This window comes from Neophocaena asiaeorientalis, unplaced genomic scaffold (assembly GCF_003031525.2).
Source record: "Neophocaena asiaeorientalis asiaeorientalis breed wild unplaced genomic scaffold, Neophocaena_asiaeorientalis_V1.1 scaffold89, whole genome shotgun sequence".
In the NCBI taxonomy this organism is placed as follows: domain Eukaryota; kingdom Metazoa; phylum Chordata; class Mammalia; order Artiodactyla; family Phocoenidae; genus Neophocaena; species Neophocaena asiaeorientalis.
Window position 1 is genome coordinate 3,857,352 of NW_020172592.1, and position 19,113 is coordinate 3,876,464.

Consider the following 19,113-nt stretch of genomic DNA (forward strand, 5'->3'; position numbering starts at 1 on the left):
TAATATGACATTATAATATGTCAGGACCTTTTCTAAGTGCCTTATTTCCATAGATTAACTCATTTAATCCTTAGGAAAAATTTCTAAGGCAGGGACTGTTACTAGCCTTTTTACACATGGAGAAATAGAGGTACCAAGACATCAGGTAATGTGTATACAGTCCGTGATCCGCAGAGCATTCTTTGTGGTAGGTAAGACAGGGCGTGGGCTCCCGACAGATTTGAGTTTGAATCTAAGTACTACCACCTATGAGTTTGGCCAAGTTATGAATGTTCTCTAAGCTTTAACTTCATCATCTCTGAAATGGAAATGATAACAAAACTCTCCTCATAGGTTTGTTATGAGTGTCATACGATGTAATGCATGCAAAGGGCTCAGCATAGAACCTGTCACATACTCAGCTCTCAGGAGGTGTTAATTATGGGTATTAATGTGCGGACCTTATTACAGAGTTTATGTGTTTTTCTTATGAGCAATATAAATCCTGCAAGTAGTTTTTTTAATCCCCTTTTTAATTTGGCCACCAAGAAATGTAAGACATATTCAATTCTCTTCAATCACCATGCAGGCTTCTCTTTCCTGCGTGTTTGTGTCTGCTTCCCCTTTTCTTCATCTTATATATTAGTCTCTGTTCCCTGAGTCTGGCTTTTACTTGTATTCTTCGTTTTATCGTATTCTTGTAAGCCACCTCTAACTTTTTGTGAAACGATGTAGCATCTAAATAAATAGCCAATTTTCAAAACGGAAACATGTTATGAGAATTTTTAACAAAACAAGGCACAGTAAGTTTCAACAGTGCTTTGGATTTGTGAATGTTTCACTTAATGCCTGTTTCCTCCAAGCTGGTCTCTCCTCGCACTGAACTCCTTTAGCGTGGATTATGCCTGATCATTTTGCACATTAATCTTACTGGGCCCAGGAATTGCTACCAATTTTTGGTTATATGTGGCTTGGCTTTTCACATGCTTTATCATCTCCTAAAGAGTGGTGGACAGTTTCTTAAGCATTTACTGCATTCCCTTGTATGTGTAACACAAGGTTAGGCAGAGCGTAGGTATTCCGTGATAGGGAGCCTTCGGTGCTAGCTCTTAACTGGAAAAAATAAACCAGTTGCTTCTGCTGTGGCACTTTGATGGCGCTACCCAACCGCTCTTCTCAAGCTGTGATGTCTGAACTGCTCATTCAAAACAAGAAATTAAGTGGAATCTCTCCTACTGGCTGTTTAGAACTAAGAATTCATTTGGTCTCAATTCTAAAATGACTGGGTTGGTTCAGATACAAAATTTTGGAATGCCTCTCTCTCTGATCTTTCTCTCATTCTATTTTTCTCTCCAGAGAGTTCTGGTTCACACATCAGAGACAACTCGTCTTCAATATTTCATAGAGTTGTTGCTTGAGAAAGGACAGCCGCTGATGCTGGTAGGAAACGCTGGAGTGGGAAAAACAGTCTTTGTAGGTGACATACTAGCAGGTCTCTCCGAGGCTTATATAGTGTCCCATGTGCCTTTCAACTACTACACAACATCGGCAGCTCTGCAGAGTAAGTGTTCCTCCTGTTTATACTTGAGAAACGAGATCAGAAACTGTCAAGAGCAGAACATGCAGCCCAAAGAAATGATTACTTTTGCTAGGCTTTAGACATTTTTGCTTAGGATGCATTTTTACTTATCACCATTCTGGCTAAATATACTTTGTCTAAATATGGTGATTTTTGGCTTTCCATATCACTCCTGGCTTTATGTGGGTTACTACTCTATAGAACAGCAAGAATTTATGTCAACAGTGTTCATTGCTTTGCCTCTAAACCGTTTGGTTAGCTTTAATCAATTTCACGGAGCCCTAGCAACAAAAGAATATACTCCAGGAAGAGTGCACTGGTTACCTTTTCAAGTAAGGGATTGATTTAGGGGGAAGTTCATTCAAACTGTATTGATGAAATGACAGGCCCCGGGTTGTTAGTTAAATTTTAGAAGAGCTATGAGAATAATTTTTAACTGTTGAATACATGTGTCAGCGTAATCAAAGGAACCACATAGATTTGGGGCATTCTGAGTTTGGAAGGGCACGTGAAGTAGATGTGTAGAAGTAGAGAAGCACTGATGTCGCTATAAAGAGCTGATAGTGGTAACTGTGTCACTCTGGCCAGCACAGCAATGGGGCTGTGCTGAATGGGGGCAGCAGAACTCCCTTCTGTCCGCTACTGTAGGAAACCTGTTGCCCTGAACGTGTTTTCTTGTCGTGTGTGTTGTTGCTGTTTTCTCAGCTCTATCAGTAAAGATTAATAACGTATTTTCTTATCACGGACATCAACTCAGCCAAGAACGATTTTTCTGTAATCTTTCTTAATCAAGTTTGTCTTCTTCATCATTGTGACTGGAACAGTTAAAAAGCTGACTCAGAAGTTTTTCATTCATTTCTTTAGCAAATATGTATGATTTATGTACTTTCTCTCCAGACACTGTGTACAATACATGTTTTTCATTTGCAGACACAGAAGAAGGGATCACTTTATCGCTTGTAAATGGAAGACTAGGGCTGCAATTCAGTAGTTGAACAAAGTTCAGCTTGCTAATTCTTGGAAGGGATACAGGCATGAATAGATTTAGACATTGCCTATTAGCATGAGGAATAGAAAGAGCTAGTGTACTCTAAAGAAAGGGTTTCAGGCCTTTGAGATGGGGTGGTATGCAGGCAAAAAGGGGACTTAGGATAGAAGGATCAGCTTAAGCAAAGACATGAAAGAGAGGAAATTGTGGGACATATTCAATTAATTGAATCTCTAAGTTGACTGAAGCATAGTGGTCAGGCAGAAGATAGGGCAAAGGCTGGAGTGGCGGGTTGGAGTTCTATTGTAGATGGAGTGACCAATTGTCTACTTTGCCAAAGGCTGGGAAGATATGGAACTTGTAGTGCTAAAACTGGGATCATCCCAGGCAACCTGGGATGGTTGGTCACTGTGACTGTGGAGAGAGCTGAGATGCAAGTGGAAGAGAACATATTTCATATGGTAGGAAATGGTGAGCCATTGATGGGGAGCAAGGAACTGACAAGATGCAGGCTCTGCTTTGGGAGGAGAAGTCTGTGGTGGGGAGACCAGTCCCCTTGAGCAGTGTGCTAGCCAAATGAAATGGTGCCCTGGACTAGGGTTGTAGAGGGAAAGGTGAAAAGGAAGAGACATGTACAGGCTATGGTTGGGCCAATCAGGGACCAGGAGGGAAAGACTAAATTCAGGCTTTGCTTCTGGCTGACTGGGAGATGTTAGTTCTATAAACAGGAGCGCAGAAGGCTGAAAAGAAGAGATGGGTTGTGAGTGGGGAAGAGGCTTGTTAAATTGAGTTTGGGAACAGGCGTATTTGGTGTTGGCCAAACGTCCAGGTGCCAATGGCTAATAGGAACTGTAGTCCAGCAAGCATTTGGAAATGCAGATATGCTGCTTGGAAGAGGGGTTTGTTAATTTATTCATTGTATATTTCTTCATTCATTCATTCATTCCTTTGTTCATTTAACAGTTACTCATTTGTTGTGGTTGTCATCAGGAATACAGAGATGAGCATGATATAGTTCCTCGTCCTCAAGCTATTTATAGTCCATTTAGAGAGTAGGCAAGTAATTAGATGGTACATCTCAGATCCACACCGTTCAAGATTTTCTATACTCATGAGTTTCTCTTAAACATACCGACGCAAAGTCAGATACGCATGTGAAGAAATGTAATTTGATGTATACACAGGATAATGTCTCCTACATACAGTATCTTCTTGTACTTCTGCACCCTGTGGCCCAAGAAGAGAGGTGTGAGAAATTCTTGAGCTGTCCCTAGGCTCTATTTTGATAAAGAAAGACTGATCCACCAGGTTCTGGGTGGACCAGCAGTGGTTCATGTTTTACAGTAGGTACAGGGAAGGAAGGGGCAAAAGTCAGCAATGGTGTGGTCTCAGATGTGATGGCCAGTGTGACATCACGCTGCAGATACTGACTCTCTAGGAAAGGAGAGTCAAGGTGAGCTCGAGGAGAGTGTGACATAGAAGGTGGTGAGCAGAGACATGTGTCTGGGATTAACCTGCAGAGAAATGGTACTTGAAGCCAGAGAGTGGGTGAAATGGGGAGAGGGTGAGGAAAAACAAGAAAGAAGGACTAAGGTTCTATTTTATATTCATATATAAATATGTTTATATTTTATTATATATAAACAGAAGGTTACACTTTATTTGGTGGACAGAATTATACATTGGTTTCAGGAATTCTTGAGAAACCTCTAGAGAAAAAAGCTGGTCGTAACTATGGTCCAGGAGGAAATAAAAAATTGGTTTATTTTATCGACGACATGAATATGCCTGCAGTGGACTTATATGGCACTGTTCAGCCCCACACTCTGATTCGACAGCATATTGATTATGGTCACTGGTAAGTGATTGTCTGTATTGTATTTTCTACCAAAATCTACTTATTATGACTATGGATAAACATTTAAAAATGGAATTAGCGGGGTGGGATAGGGAGGGTGGGAGGGAGACACAAGAGAAGAGGGAGGAGATATGGGGATATATGTATAGCTGATTCACTTTGCTATACAGCAGCAACTAACACACCATTGTAAAACAATTATACTCCAATAAAGATGTTTAAAAGAAAATGGAATTACCCCAGTTTCTTCCTCTTCTGAGGAGCGTTTTCTATGATCCGTTTTGGGTTTCACTTTGCATCCCCTGTTGCTCATCTTAAATGGAATAGGTTTGCTTTGAATCTTTGGAAGAAGTGGATTGAAAAGTATCTTAGAAACGTAAACTGTCTAGTTTAAGCGTTAAGCTCCTTAATGCATTAACTCACACTCAGTTACTTAGGAGAAGCTTTTCTGTGGGATGTAACTATCCGGTAACATCTGGGCATTGCAGTCTGCAATCCCCCAGTCTTGCTGTGGATGTTTCTAACCAAACTCACATGAGAATCTATAAGCAGCAATAGTACCTATTGATTCGGCTCCATATGTTGGTTCTGGCATCAAAGGAGCCGTGTAGTCTTCAGTTTTCTGAGCTTTAGTTTTTATGTCTCTCAGGTAGGCTAACAAGCTCAACGTCACAGAGCAATTGTAAAGATCGAAAGAAACAATTTGTGAAGTCCTTTATGGATTGGTGGCTTTTGTTGTCATTTTGAGCTTTGGGACTTAAGGTTCTGTTTTCTGTCTTGCAGGTATGATAGACAGAAAGTGATGCTTAAAGAAATCCACAGCTGTCAGTATGTTGCCTGCATGAATCCGATGGTGGGCAGTTTCACTATCAATCCTAGACTACAGGTAAGGTGTTGAATACTGCTCTCCTCCAAAGAGCCCTTGAATATCCTACTCACACGTTGTAGATCTCGATTCTTAGTGCTTTTGGGTAAAGATTAGGATGTATGGTTCTACTGGGCATTTGGTGAAGCGTGGAAGCTTATTTTAATTAGTAGACTTTTTAGGGCAGTTTTAGGTTTACAGAAAAATGAGCGGAAAGCACAGAGAGTTCCCACCTATGCGCGTGACCCATTTAAAAGCACCTTGCGTTAGTGTGCTGCATCTGTTACAGCTGATGAGCCAGTACTGATACGTTATTATTAACTGGAGTCTGAAGTTTACATTAGGGTTCATTTTTTGTGTTACACATTCTGTGGGTTTTGGCAAATGTATAATTACAGGTATCTGTCATTAAAGTATCACATAGAGTAGTTTCACTGTCCTAAAAATCTCCTGTACTCCCTCCACCTGTTCAGCCCTCCCCCCCGCCCCCCAACCCCCCCCCCTCCGAATCCCCGGCAACCATTGATCCTTTTCCTGTCTCTATGGTGTCGCCTTTTCCAGAGGGTCATATAGTTAGAATCATATAGTATGTAGCCTCTTCAGACTGGCTTCTTTCTTTTTTTAAATTTAACATCTTTATTGGAGTATAATTGCTTTACAATGGTGTGTTAGTTTCTGCTTTATAACAAAGTGAATCAGCCATACGTACACATATATCCCCATATCTCTTCCCTCTTGCGTCTCCCTCCAACCCTCCCTATCCCACCCCTCTAAGTGGTCACAAAGCACCGAGCTGATCTCCCTGTGCTGTGCAGCTGTTTCCCACTAGCTATCTGTTTTACATCTGGTAGTGCATATATGTCAGTGCTACTCTCACTTCGTCCCAGCTTACCCTTACCCCTCCCCGTGTCCTCAAGTCCATTCTCTACGCCTGTCAGACTGGCTTCTTTTACTTAGCCTAAATATGCATTTAAGGTTCCTCCATGTCTTTTCATGTCTTGATAGCTCATTTCTTTTTATCACTGAATAATACTCATTGTCTGGATGTACCATAGTTTGTTTATCCATTTACTTATTTAAGGATGCCTTGGTTGTTTCCACATTTTGGCAATTCTGAGGAAAGCTACAGTAAATATTTACATTCAGGTTTTCTGAGTGCATGTAAGCTTTTAAATAATCATCACCACCACCACCGTACATACAACAACAGCATACGAGAGTCAGTGTTGTTTACTAGTTTATGAGCGGTCACTTGAAGCTCAGCTGGGTGACTCTGCCGATCTTGGCTGGACTTGTTCACATGTTGGGGAGTTAACTATCAGCTACTCAGGGTGGCTTTGGCTAGAGTGATTGTGATTGGGACAACGTGGCCCTGTGTCATGTGTCTCTCATCCTTTGGCAGGCATGTAGAATTCATTGCAGAGGTAGAGCCTTAAGACAGCAAGTGGAAACACACAAGCGTCTGACAGTGACTGGTACCCTGTTACTTCTACCTCCTTCTGTTGCCTTGATCAAGTCTTATGGGAAGTCTGAGAGAGTGGAAGGCACTACCTTGAACAAGTCTTATGGGAAGTCTGAGAGAGTGGAAGGCACTACCAAGTTACATGGCAATGGGCATGGATAGAAGAAGAGTTGAAAAAATAAGGTCCCCCCTTTTTTTGTAATCTGGTCCCATTACATTTTGTATTTTATGCAACTCTTATATTTGTTTTTCTTTTCAGAGACATTTCACAGTGTTTGCATTCAACTTTCCATCCATGGATGCACTAAACACCATCTACAGCCAAATCCTGAATTTCCATTTCCAGCAGCAAGCATTTGGGCCGTCAGTTCTCAGGAGTGGCCCCACTTTGATACAGGCAACAATCGCATTCCATCAGACGATGACACACAACTTTTTACCCACAGCCATTAAATTCCACTACCTCTTTAATCTGAGAGACCTGTCAAACGTCTTCCAGGTACCTCAGTGGCTCTGTGTTGTGTCTTGAGTAGAACACTGATTATAGCAATATTAATGGTGTGCATTCATAGAACTTAGTCGAAAACTGTGCTACGTACTTGAGCATGCATTCTTTCATTTTCCACCATAAACTTCTCTATGAAGTTAGTATGGCAGGTTTATTAGTCCCGTTTTGTCAGTGAGAGTAGCGAGTCCTCTTAGGTTGCTAGAGACTTAGCAACAGAAGCTAAGGTAGAAATCTTAGTTCACTATTTCATTTATTCCATATAAATATTTGAGTGTTTCTTTCTGTGCAAGTAAGAGGGATAATTTTTCATTTTTTAATATGTATGTGATAGTTTTTAAACATGCATCAAGAGAAATTATAATTTCTTAAATTCCTAGATTATTTTGGTTTGTCATTGACGCTTAACTTGCTTATCTGGTAAAAGGACAGTATGTATGTATATGATTTAGAAAGGAAGTTCCAAAGAAGGAATTCAAAACTTTCGAATTCTGAAAATATTCAACTTATGTGGCCTACTTGGTAGAGTAAAAGCAGTTGAAGAGTTATTTATGGCTCAAAGTTCTTTTGTGACAGAAGTAGTAAACTGATTGAATATGAAAACTTCATGAGACTTCTTTATATTTGGTGATTTTTGTTTGTTTATACTTTTATAGCCCTCCTTTCTAAATCACTCCACAACTGCTTCAGAACTCACACCGCATTAGGCAGAAGTTTCCGCAGAACGTGGACCATTCCTTTTCATCTCGATATTTCTAGCACCTGCCTGAAAGACTGTGCTCAGTAAAGTGGTGTTTAAAAGCAGAATTTTGATCTCAGGAGGGAAGGGAGACCATGAGGTGAGAAGCCTGTCTTCTCACAGTTCATATCCAGTCTTTCAGCTACGCCTGATATCAACCAGTTCTTTAGCCTTTGCAGCTAAGTCTCTATGACTCCCTTGGTGTTGTCCCATAAGCCCAGAGCACAGTGACTCTCTCCAGGAGGACTGGGTCTATATGAATCCAAGATATGAAGGACAGTGTTGAGGAAAGGGGGGAATAAAAATGCTTTGACTACCCATGAAGGGTGAATTCAGGCAGTGGACTTTGGGTCTCATATGTTTCATCTCTGAAATGAACGGGTTAGATGAAATGATATCACAGGATTTTAGAGTAAAAAATATTATCATGCTGTGACTTGCATGTTTGCTGTTTGTACTCTGGTTTTGGAAACTTAATTCACTGAAGGCAGCAGGTACAAGTTCTAAAATCTGGTATTCAGTTCCTAGGCTGACTCTTGAAGTACAGTCTTAGCTGCATTCCTAAAAATGGGTATAAATGACAGTTAATTTTTTAAATGTTGCTTATCAGAGAGTACAACTACTAATATGTATCTACTACTCTTTATAACACTTCTTGTAACAGTGTATTGCTAAATTCAGTACACAAAGAAAACGTTAAAAGGAAATATTATCTTGGAATGCCACCACCTTCTGAAGTTTTAATATTTATCACTCTTGCCTTGTAGGGGATTTTATTTGCTTCTCCTGAGTGTTTAAAGGGTCCAAATGATTTAATACGCCTGTGGCTTCATGAATCTTCTCGTGTTTATGGAGACAAACTGATAGACACAAAGGATCGTAATTCGTTTCATAAAAACATGCTGGAAACTGCTAGTAAATATTTTGAAGTAAGTAAATGAATGCCAGAGGTCACTATTTGCTCTGGCACAAATTGGCATTGGGGCAGAAATGGGATAAGGATGTGAACGAATTGTGCATACGCTTACCTGGCTGAAACAGCTGTGACCCCAGGATGCAGTTGGCCTGTACTGGGGAGCAGCGTACCCACCTACTCATGGTTTGATTTGCAAGCTTTTCCCTGCGTAGGCCACTCTGCCTCCAGATGAATCATTTCTGGAGACTGACACGACCGTGTCTTTCTCTTCCTCCTCCTGCAGGGTGTAGACAGCTCCGTGCTGCTTCAACAGCCCCTCATCTACTGCCATTTTGCTAATGGCAGCAAAGACCCACGTTACCTGCCGATGAGAGACTGGGAGGTGCTGAGGACATTTCTGACCGAAGCCTTAGATAACTACAACGAGCTCAATGCCGCCATGCACCTTGTTTTATTTGAAGACGCCATGCAACATGTGTGAGTTGACTGGCTGTGATGCTTTTCCACAAAGTAAAAATGGCTGGGTGTCCACAATTGTTGTTGTTGTTCAGTGTGATCTGTTGAATACTTGGAACTATCAGTTCTTACTTCTTGTTTGCCATACAGTATAAAACTAAGTGTCTCCACGAAAGTTAAATAATGTTAAAAACCAATGTTACCTCAAAAAAAAGAAAAAACTAAAACTTGATTGACAACACAAGAAGAAAAAATAAAGGTAAGCCACAACCCTCTTAAATGACATAAATATGTCACATCCCAGTAAATGCAGCCACTTACCATGTCATAAGCAAGAGGCAACTTGTAGAAGACCTCAAGAATGTACATATGTAGGAAGGAAATTGACTTTTACACTAAAGAAAAGTAATGGATAATGTGAGTTAGATGAGAAAATTATCTTCTGCAAAAAGTCATTCAAATCTTCTTAGTTTATATAACTATGAATGTATGGGCCTGATTCAGAGAAGGTCACTAAGAGCTTTTATTGCTTACCTGCAGCAAATACAAGAATATCAAACGTAATTCTTTGTATAATAGCAGATAAGTTTTATATAAATGAATAAATAAATAATAGGTTTAGGTGTTCTGGATCCTTTAAAAAAAATTAAGTGTCTCTATAAATTATGTCACAATCTTAATAAGGTCTTACATAGGTACACTACTTTTTGAAGTGCCATCAGAGCCATAATTTCATTTTCTTTTACTGTACCTCTGTTAGGTAAGAATATTAAGAAAGAGGAAGGTAAGTGACTTGTTCAAAGTCTTAAAGTTCATAAATGGCAGAGGCAGGATGGACTCAAACTGATTTTCTTTGGTTAAGAATGTTGATTGAGTGCCTACTTAGTGCTAAAGAGGAACATTGCCAGCCTATTCAGTACTTATGTGCGTATTAGAAAAAAAGAGGGAGGGCCATGTTTTCTGGGCAGAAAATTAGAAAAAGGCCCCTCTCCTGGTGTAGAGCATGGCTGACGAGGCTCTTGCCTCCTAGCCTGGGCATCTTGTGCAGGGCACAGATTATGCAACTGTCTGTGGCACCCCTGCTGTCAGACATTGCCTGAGGTACTGGGGAGACAGCAGCAAAGACAGTCTAGTTCTTTCTCTAATAGAGCTTATGTTTTAGTGATGCGATGGGACATTTATAAGGATATGAACAAATAAGCAAGTGAGAAAAATGGCAGAAAGTGGTATGTCCTGCTGAGGAATAAAATTGATTGACTCTGAGAAATAAGCGTGTGGATTTCCAAAGAGGGACTGGCTATGTATGTGAGGAGGTGACATTTTAGGTGAGATCAAAATGATACGCAGGAGCTAGGCATGGAAAGATCTGGAGGAAGGACATTCTAGGTATGGGCAGATGTCATGTGGCCTCAAGACTGAACGTTCAAAAGCAGAAAGAGGGTCATTGTGGCAACATCCTGGCGAAGTGGGGAGAGCAGTATATGACAAGATGGGGAGGTGGGCACAGGCCTCACGTGTACAGTGTGTTTCCTTTTTACCAGAGGAGGGGGGGCGGATTATTTCATTCTAACTGCAGTGAGAAGCTTTGGGTCAGATTTTAGCATGGGAATGACAGGATTTGTTGAAGAGTCTAAACAGCTTGCCATTGCTGCTGCCATGTGGGAAGTCGATTGCATCTTTCCTTCCAATCCTGTTCTCCTAGTCACCATTATTTCTCAGTGGCTGTCCTGGTCTCCTAGAGCTGCTCTAACAAAACACTACAAACTGGGCAGTTTAGAAAGACAGATATTTATTGTCTCAACAGTTCTGGAGGCAAGAAGTCTGAAGGGCTGGAAGGGCTGTGCTCCTTCTGAAGGTGCTGGGGAGGATCTGTTCTAGAATTCTTTCCTTGCTTCTGGTAGTTCCTTGGCTTGTGACAGCCTAACTCCAATCTTCACGTGGCAGCTTCCGTTTGTGTGTGTTTGTATCCAAATTTCTCCTTTTTATAAGGACACCAGTCATACTGGATAAGGTGCTCAACCTACTCGCCTATGACCTCATCCTAACTAGTTTCTTCTTCAATCACCCTCTTTCCAAATAAGCTTATATCCTTAGGTACTGGAGGTTAGGACTTCAATATATGAATTTGGAGGGAGGCCATTCAATGAATAACACTGGCCTTTCAAACAAGTGGTATTTGGGCAAAGATTAAAATAATGAAATAAATCAAGAAAGAAGGAAGTATGTGAGGAAGGCGACTCAAACAGACCCAAAAAAACGTGGAGAATTCAGTTTTCAGAAGAGTTCCCCCATAAAATGTTGAGCCCAAGTGCCTAAGAAAAACTTGGGAGGCCTCCCCATCTTCAGTTTTTATAGCATGTGAGGTGTTGATTGTTTTATCGATCCCTTTGCAGTCGCAATCCTCTGATTACGCAGACAGGAAGCTTCAGTTAGAATCTCTGACCGTGGTGGTAAGTGAGTTATTAGTAACACTGTTGCTGGTTGGGTTAGTATACGCTGACCGTCTGTCGTGGCTCGGGTGGAGGAGATGTCCCATTGGCGCTGAAGAGTCTTCCTCTCTAATCCTTCAACACAGAGTTCTCGGTGACCTAAAGGGAAAAGCATTACTTTGATCAGGGATTATGAGCTAGAAGCTGATTTACTCAGTGTCAGAGATAATTTCAGAGTGTCCTAGAATGTTGTGGAAAGGGACTTTTGCCACTGAGAGACTCTGGTGAGGTGCAGACCTCAAAGCACACATTAAAATGAAATGACAACCCTGCTTTGTAACTTGGGGTGTCACTCGTGTTAGAGTAGCCTCGGAGCTTTCCCAAGGTGGTCTTGTTGTGTGGTCCTGTAAAATAAAATGTAATGCGATGGCTGAGCTTGGAAAAATAACCTGTCTTTTCAGCTATTGAAGATTTTCAGGAAATGCTCACATGTGTTGGTCCTTGTATAAGTGACCCCAACTTCATTTTTTCAAAAAGCACTCTTTAAAAAAAAAAAAGTCTATGTGGATCATTCGGGGCTTGAAGTTTAAATTCATTCAGGAAAGAAGCTGAGAGCAAATACAACAGTGTGGTTTTTTGTTTGGTTGTTTTTTTTTTTTCTGCATTTGGGTTTCAATATGCTTATATTTTGTTTTGTTACTTTTCTTAATATTTATGACCTAATTATGGCAAATTTCTTCAACCAAACGCATATTTTGATCATGTTAAAGCCAACTTATTCCTAACTGTAAGATATAGCAATAGTATCAAAAATTTAAGCATTCAGAATCTCTTCAGTAATACAGAACAAGGGATTAGTTGACCTTGCCGGAAATTTAACTCTGGGATTCTAACAGTTTCAGTAAATGTTTTAGACAGCTCGAGGCACAGGGAAAGCTTTAGTGCAAAGGACGTTAAGAATCATACAAAAAGGCAGGTGTTTAAAATGCATGAAGCAAGTCACATGTGAGGTGTGTGTCGGTTTGAACAAATCCATTCTTTCCACAGTAATTCTACAGCAAAGGTTTCTGGCCCAAAAATATTCCCCCTTTGATGTCCTTGTACGGGGATGCTGATGTGAGGTTAGGATCTTTCTTGCTTATCAGGAAAATGTGACGCTTTGATGAAAGGCCTTGTCTTCATTTTCTGTCCTCTTCTGGTGGAGAGTAATACAGCAGTGAGAGTCCAGATGTCATTAACCAGGATGGTTTGTTAGGCGAGCGATGCGGGGGCAGACTCGGGCAGCATCTTTGTTTAATGGGAAAACAGAGGAACAGGGACGGAAAGTCTGACATGAAAATCGGAATTTAGTATCTAAATATGTGAAAAACGAAACAGACGTGGCCCCGGGGCTCATTGGATATCATCTGCAGGGGGTGTGCTTCCTCTCCCCAGGTGTCGCATCAGCCGGATCCTGCGGGCTCCTCGGGGTTACGCGCTCTTGATTGGAGTGGGGGGCAGTGGCAAGCAGAGCCTGTCCCGCCTGGCGGCCCACGTTTGCAGCCTCGAGGTCTTCCAGATCACTCTGACCGAAGGCTTTGGAATCCAAGAACTTCGGGTAAGTACAGTGATGGGCATCCCCGCGCCCCTTCTGCCCCAGGATATAAGTGCTCCCGTCATCCATGGAGAGGGGGGAAAGCTCTTTAGAGGATTTAGTTGGCGGTTTCTCCTTCATGGTCAGATTAGTAATAGCAAATTGCTACCAACATTTATAGGTATATAAGCCTATAAGCCTGTAGAACTGGCTCAGAAAATATTTTATTAAATACTTGCTTACACAAACATGTTTTTTCTTTTGCATTGACCATACTTGATAATCAGCAGTATTCATAGCCCCATACGATGGAGTGAGGGGAAAAAAGATACTTTTCTTTTTACTTTTTTTTTTTTTTACAAGCGCGAAGAGATTTCTTCCACTTTGAAGCAGATTATGAAAATAAAATATGATGGGAACACAGTCAAGAAGCTCTGACGTGTTTTTAAAATTTTGCTTTTGAGTTACAACAGTACTTACAAAATAGTACTTAGAGTTTGTGGCAAGTGCTATTTTAAAGCAAAAAAAAAAAAAACACCACATGCTTTCAATATTACTAAATAAAACTAACTACATAAGACACCAGCCAATGGAGTAGACAGCTGTTGAAATGAGACAAAAACTTCTTTTAACTGCGTTGCTTGACAGTGGCGTTACTGCATTCGCTTTTACTGGAAGAGAAGGGAGTTGTTTCTCAGGAGCCTATTTGCGTCTTGGGCTCTATTAGGCCACAAACATGATACTCATCATTATATGCCAGAAATGGAGGTGACGTCATGCTGTTTGCCCCCGTAAGAAGATGGTCACTGTGAGGAAAGAATATGTAAACGGGGGAAAGGACAGCACACAGCCCTCCCACTGTAGCGCCTCAATTCTCCCTAGCCCTCGCACACACACTCCCAACGTCACACCAGCATTTTAATACAGCGTGAATAATGGCCTCCTTTCCTTACAGGTAGATCTTGCCAATTTGTACGTCAGAACCGGAGCCAAGAACATGCCCACTGCATTCCTGCTGACAGATGCACAGGTTCTAGATGAGAGCTTTCTTGTGCTGATTAATGGCTTGCTGGCATCAGGTGATTAAATCAACACATTTCATGAAAGATCTTCCCTAAAGACAAATGATCTGTAGTTTCAGTGAACTTTAAATAGAGACAATTTGTCTTTGAGATGTTTACTGGGGCATTCTTTGAGGAGAAACCTATAAACCTAACTAATTTGAAGTATATTCTTTCTTAGTCTGCTTGCGGACGTGAGATGCCTTGGAGAGGCCTTCAGTGAAGTAAATGTTATTACATGGGCGAGTTTAGTGGGTGGATTCGTCATAGCTTGTCCTCAGTGTGTTGTGTGTCTTGTAAATGCAAAAAGAAAAATTGCGTTTCTGTTTCAAACTCTTTAAAGGTGAACTTTGTATTATAAAGCATTTCAAGTCATGTATAAAATTTAAATTGTGGCAGTCTTTTAATAATTCTACTCATTCCTTTGGGGGCAGGGGAAATCCCTGATCTGTTCAGTGATGAAGATGTAGACAAGATAATTTCTGGAATTCGTAGTGAAGTTCATGGTCTGGGCATGGTGGACTCCAGAGAAAATTGTTGGAAGTTCTTTTTGGCCCGGGTGCGACTACAGCTGAAAGTAAGAAACATTTGCTTTATTTGCATTTAGTTAAACATGCTGTTAGAACTCTGCTATGGTTCTGTTTCGCAATTCATATGAGAAGTTTGAATTCCACTCATTCATTTTGTAAGGACATCCAGTCATTAATTTTGAAAGGACATTTGCATTTTTCCATGAGTGTCTGGAGGGCACCTTCTTCAAGTTTCCTGTGATGCTGGGCTCCTACAAAGCATTGCTCTGAGCAGATTGCACTCCTCGAGTGAACTGAACATGGTCTCTGTCCTTGAGGAACTTACACTATTACAGGAGACAAGAGACACCACAAATAATGGTAGTATGGGACCAGTGTGAATGGTGCTATGTGATTCCAGAGGCATACAGCATCCTTCCTAACGGCACTAGACCCTCCTGGAGGAAGTGATGTGCTGTGTGTCAAGTGTGGCTTAGAATTCATGGGGAAGCGGTGGGGTGGGGAAGAACTTTCAGGAAGAGGAAATAGCATGTATATAAGAGTAAAGGTGGAATGCACGGTGCATATTTGGAGAAACCCCAGATAGCTCTAAATGACTGGGATGGAGAATTCCTGAAGGAAGAACCAGGTGGATCAGGCTGGGAAAGTAAATTGGGGTGAAGCAAGGGTTTTGTAAATCATTAAGGGAGCAGAGGAAGAGTTTGAGTTAAGGAAGTGACTCTTACGTTAGTACTTCAGGGCAAATAATTATGGCCTATCGCTCAGATGATCTGAGGCTCAACCCAGGGTTCCTCCACAAAAACTACTCCATGCTTTAGTGTAGCATATAGGAATATAATATAACCGAATAAGAGCAGCAAGAAGGATGAAGTATTAGAACAAGAAGCCCCTCCACACTCATGGCAGAAAGCCAATTGAAAATGCTAATATGGAAAATTGAGACTTCCTAGTATAGTAATGCTTAGTAACCTAGCAAAGTGACTACTTTGCTACTCCTTCTAGTATTCCACACCTGTCAAGTTAGGAACAGAGGACTTCCCTGGTGGCACAGTGGTTAAGAATCCTCCTGCCAATGCAGGGGACATGGGTTCGAGCCCTGGTCCGGGAAGATCCCACATGCCACGGAGCAACTAAGCCTGTGTGCCACAACTACAGAGCCTGCGCTCTAGAGCCTGAGCACCACAACTACTGAGCCCCTGTGCCGCAACTACTGAAGCCCGTGTAGGGCCCGCGTGCTGCAGTTACTGAGCCCACGTGCTGCATTTGCTGAAGCCTGCACGCCTAGAGCCTGTGCTCCACAACAAGAGAAGCCACCGCAATGAGAAGCCCGCACACCGCAAGGAAGAGCAGCCCCTGCTCGCCCCAACTCGAGAAAGCCTGCACGCAGCAATGAAGACCCAACGCAGCCAAAAATAAATGAATAAATAAAGTTAGGAATGGACTTTGCGGCTCCTGTAAAGCCTGGAGTACGCAGGAAGGGATGGGAAGTGGCATTAGCTGTGAATATACCTCTGTGAGGAGGTTAAGGAATAGAGTAACTATGATTCTTCTCCGCCCTCCTGTTTCAAATTCCACATTGGTCTTACTGAGCAATTCTGGGCTGAGGTTAGAAATCAGAATTCAAGGTTCAGTTGCCCAAAGAGTTTTCTGTCCATCAGAAATGTGACTTAGCATCTGTTGGCCAGGTTGTAACAAGGCCGGGGATTTCTCCCTGTTCCACTGCGATATACTTGGATCAGATTGTCTTTGTGAAATGGGAAAATAAGTACAATAATAGAATTTGAGACAGTAATGTAATAACTCAGCAGCAGTCCAAGTCTGTTGTTCAGAGCAGCAGAATCAACGTCACCTAGGAACTTTTCAAAAATGCAAATTCTCCAGCCCCATCCCAGAACTCTTAAATTAGAAACTCCGGGTGGGACCCAGAAATCTATGTTTTAACAAACCCTCCAGGTGATTCTGAAGCATGCTGCAATTTGACAACCACCGTTACAAATAATGCTAGCATGAGCGTCCTTTACACGCATCTTGTATACACAGCTTTGCTTGCTCTTGTAGGATAAATTCTTAACACGGGAATTGCTAAATTCAATGGTTACAGCTTGTAGCAGTTTTAAATTGTGCCTGCAATTTCTCTGATGTTCTTCTGACTCATAGGTGGGATTCAGGTCCCCTCTCCTTGGATCTGGGTGGGCTTATGACTGCTTCAGCTAATAGAGTAGGGTGTAGTTCAGCAGAAGTGATGCTGAGTAACCTCCGAGGCTGAATCATAAAGGACCCACCTTTCCATTGAATTGTACATGGTTTTTTGTTTATGAGTTCTGTGCATATTAAGCGATTAGGCTTATATATATGTGTTGGATATTTTTCCTGTTCTATCATTTATCTTTTAAATGTATATATGGTATATGTCTGTTTATTTGTTTATAACTCTGGAAAAATTTTTAAGTTTTTATCCTAGATTAATCGGTGTCTGCCTTTATGGATTTGGGGTTTCTTACATATTTAGGAAAGCATTTTTCTCTCCAAGATTTAAAAACTCTTCACTAGAAGCAACTGGAATTCATTTGGGCTACAAATGAAGAGAATGTCCAAGACCAGTTCCTGAAAGCCTCCCTCCCATGTCAGAGTCCAGACTAGCTCAGTAATCCCCTTACAAACCCATGCTTTTCCATCTTTCTCTCCCGCCAGTGACCACCCTGCTGCTTCCTGCCTCATGATCACACGATGAGTGCAGTAGGGTCTGTATTCCCGGTAGGAAGAAAGAGTGGGGAAGGAGACTTGGGGCTCTCTGAATCAGGAATCCAAAGCTCCCCGCAAGTCCCTCAGCTGATGTCTTACTGATCACAGGTGTGTCCCTTGTCACCTCCACCTACCAGGGAGTATGGGGAAGTGAATATTTGATCTTGTCACAAAGGCTTTATGAGTAAAATTGGAAATTGGTTTAGAATAGAAGCAGTGTCAGCCATTCCAGGGCCTGCATGCTTTCATGCTTTATGTTTAAAACTATGCTACATCTGGAATATACTTATTATTGTTTATGACAAAGAGTGAGCCGAGAGGTTTCAGGTTACTTTTTTTTCCCCCCCAAAAGATGTGTTTTTATCTCAACACCATGTATTTCTTCCTTACTAATTTAAAGGACCATCTTTATTATATGCCAGATAGCCATGTTAACTGGGTCTATTTCCACGTCCTCTATTCTATTTTCTTGTTACTCCTACTGATTCCAGCTCTGTACTATGTAAGGTATGAAAACTTTATTATACTTTTTCGTATCTAGTATTTCATTGCCCTTATCTAGTTTTTCTTTGTCGCTTTTACATGTTTTTAATGTCTGGATAAACAGCAGAATCATTTTGTCAGATTCTGAACACATTTAAATTTTGGTTGAAATCCTGCTGAAAGCTTTTTTTTTAAATTAGGGAGAATTGAATCTTCATGATAAAAGGTCACATTGCTTTTGTAGAAGAACTATTTCCTTCATGAAATTTTCTACTGGTATATTGTTTCTATATAGGAGAGCTGTTGATTTTTAGTTTTGTAACCAGCTACCTTACTGCCTCATCAATCATTTTCTATTAGTTGATATACAGCCTGCAGATAATGATATTTTGTCTTTCCTAATATTCTATTTATCCGTTCTCCTTCCTCACTGCATTGGCAAATCTCCAAAAGAAGGTGTTGCTCATGTTTCACTATTACATTGTATGTTGGCTTTTGACTCAGGATGTGTATTGTCAAGGAAATATCTACCTGTTGGATTTCTTTGCAGCCTCTCTTGAGATAATTACATGGTTGTTCTTTTTGAACTTAGTAATATTCATATAGTACAGAAGTTTTGCACTTTCATATTGTTAAATCCATCAGGCCTTTCTTCTGTGCGTTTCCTGTGATGCTATGCTTTGGCAGGCCTTACCGAAACTGAGATCAGTTTTATGTTTACCTCTGTTGTTGTCGGAGCCTTTTCACAGTCACATTTTTTCGTATGCACCTTGGTACAAGCTAGAATTTATTTTGGAGTTAGGTATGGATCATTTTTCCCTCTTGTCACAGGATTACTAATTGAATAATTTATCTCTTCACTAGTAAAATGAGTAGGAAGATTTTTGTTTGTTTGTTTTTTGTTTGTTAAATGCTGAGGAGGAATAAGATCTCTCCCTCGAATACTTC

The 19,113-nt window shown here is 41.1% G+C and overlaps 1 protein-coding gene across 1 annotated transcript in view; it reads left to right on the plus strand.

Moving 5' to 3' along the window:
• Positions 1 to 19,113, plus strand: part of DNAH11 (dynein axonemal heavy chain 11) — a 307,654-nt gene that overhangs the window by 166,047 nt on the left and 122,494 nt on the right. The window contains 9 exon segments of the mRNA XM_024738428.1: positions 1,340 to 1,540; positions 4,239 to 4,404; positions 5,188 to 5,290; positions 6,991 to 7,230; positions 8,743 to 8,904; positions 9,175 to 9,368; positions 13,211 to 13,373; positions 14,305 to 14,428; positions 14,845 to 14,987. Coding sequence (XP_024594196.1) covers positions 1,340 to 1,540; positions 4,239 to 4,404; positions 5,188 to 5,290; positions 6,991 to 7,230; positions 8,743 to 8,904; positions 9,175 to 9,368; positions 13,211 to 13,373; positions 14,305 to 14,428; positions 14,845 to 14,987 — 1,496 coding nt within the window.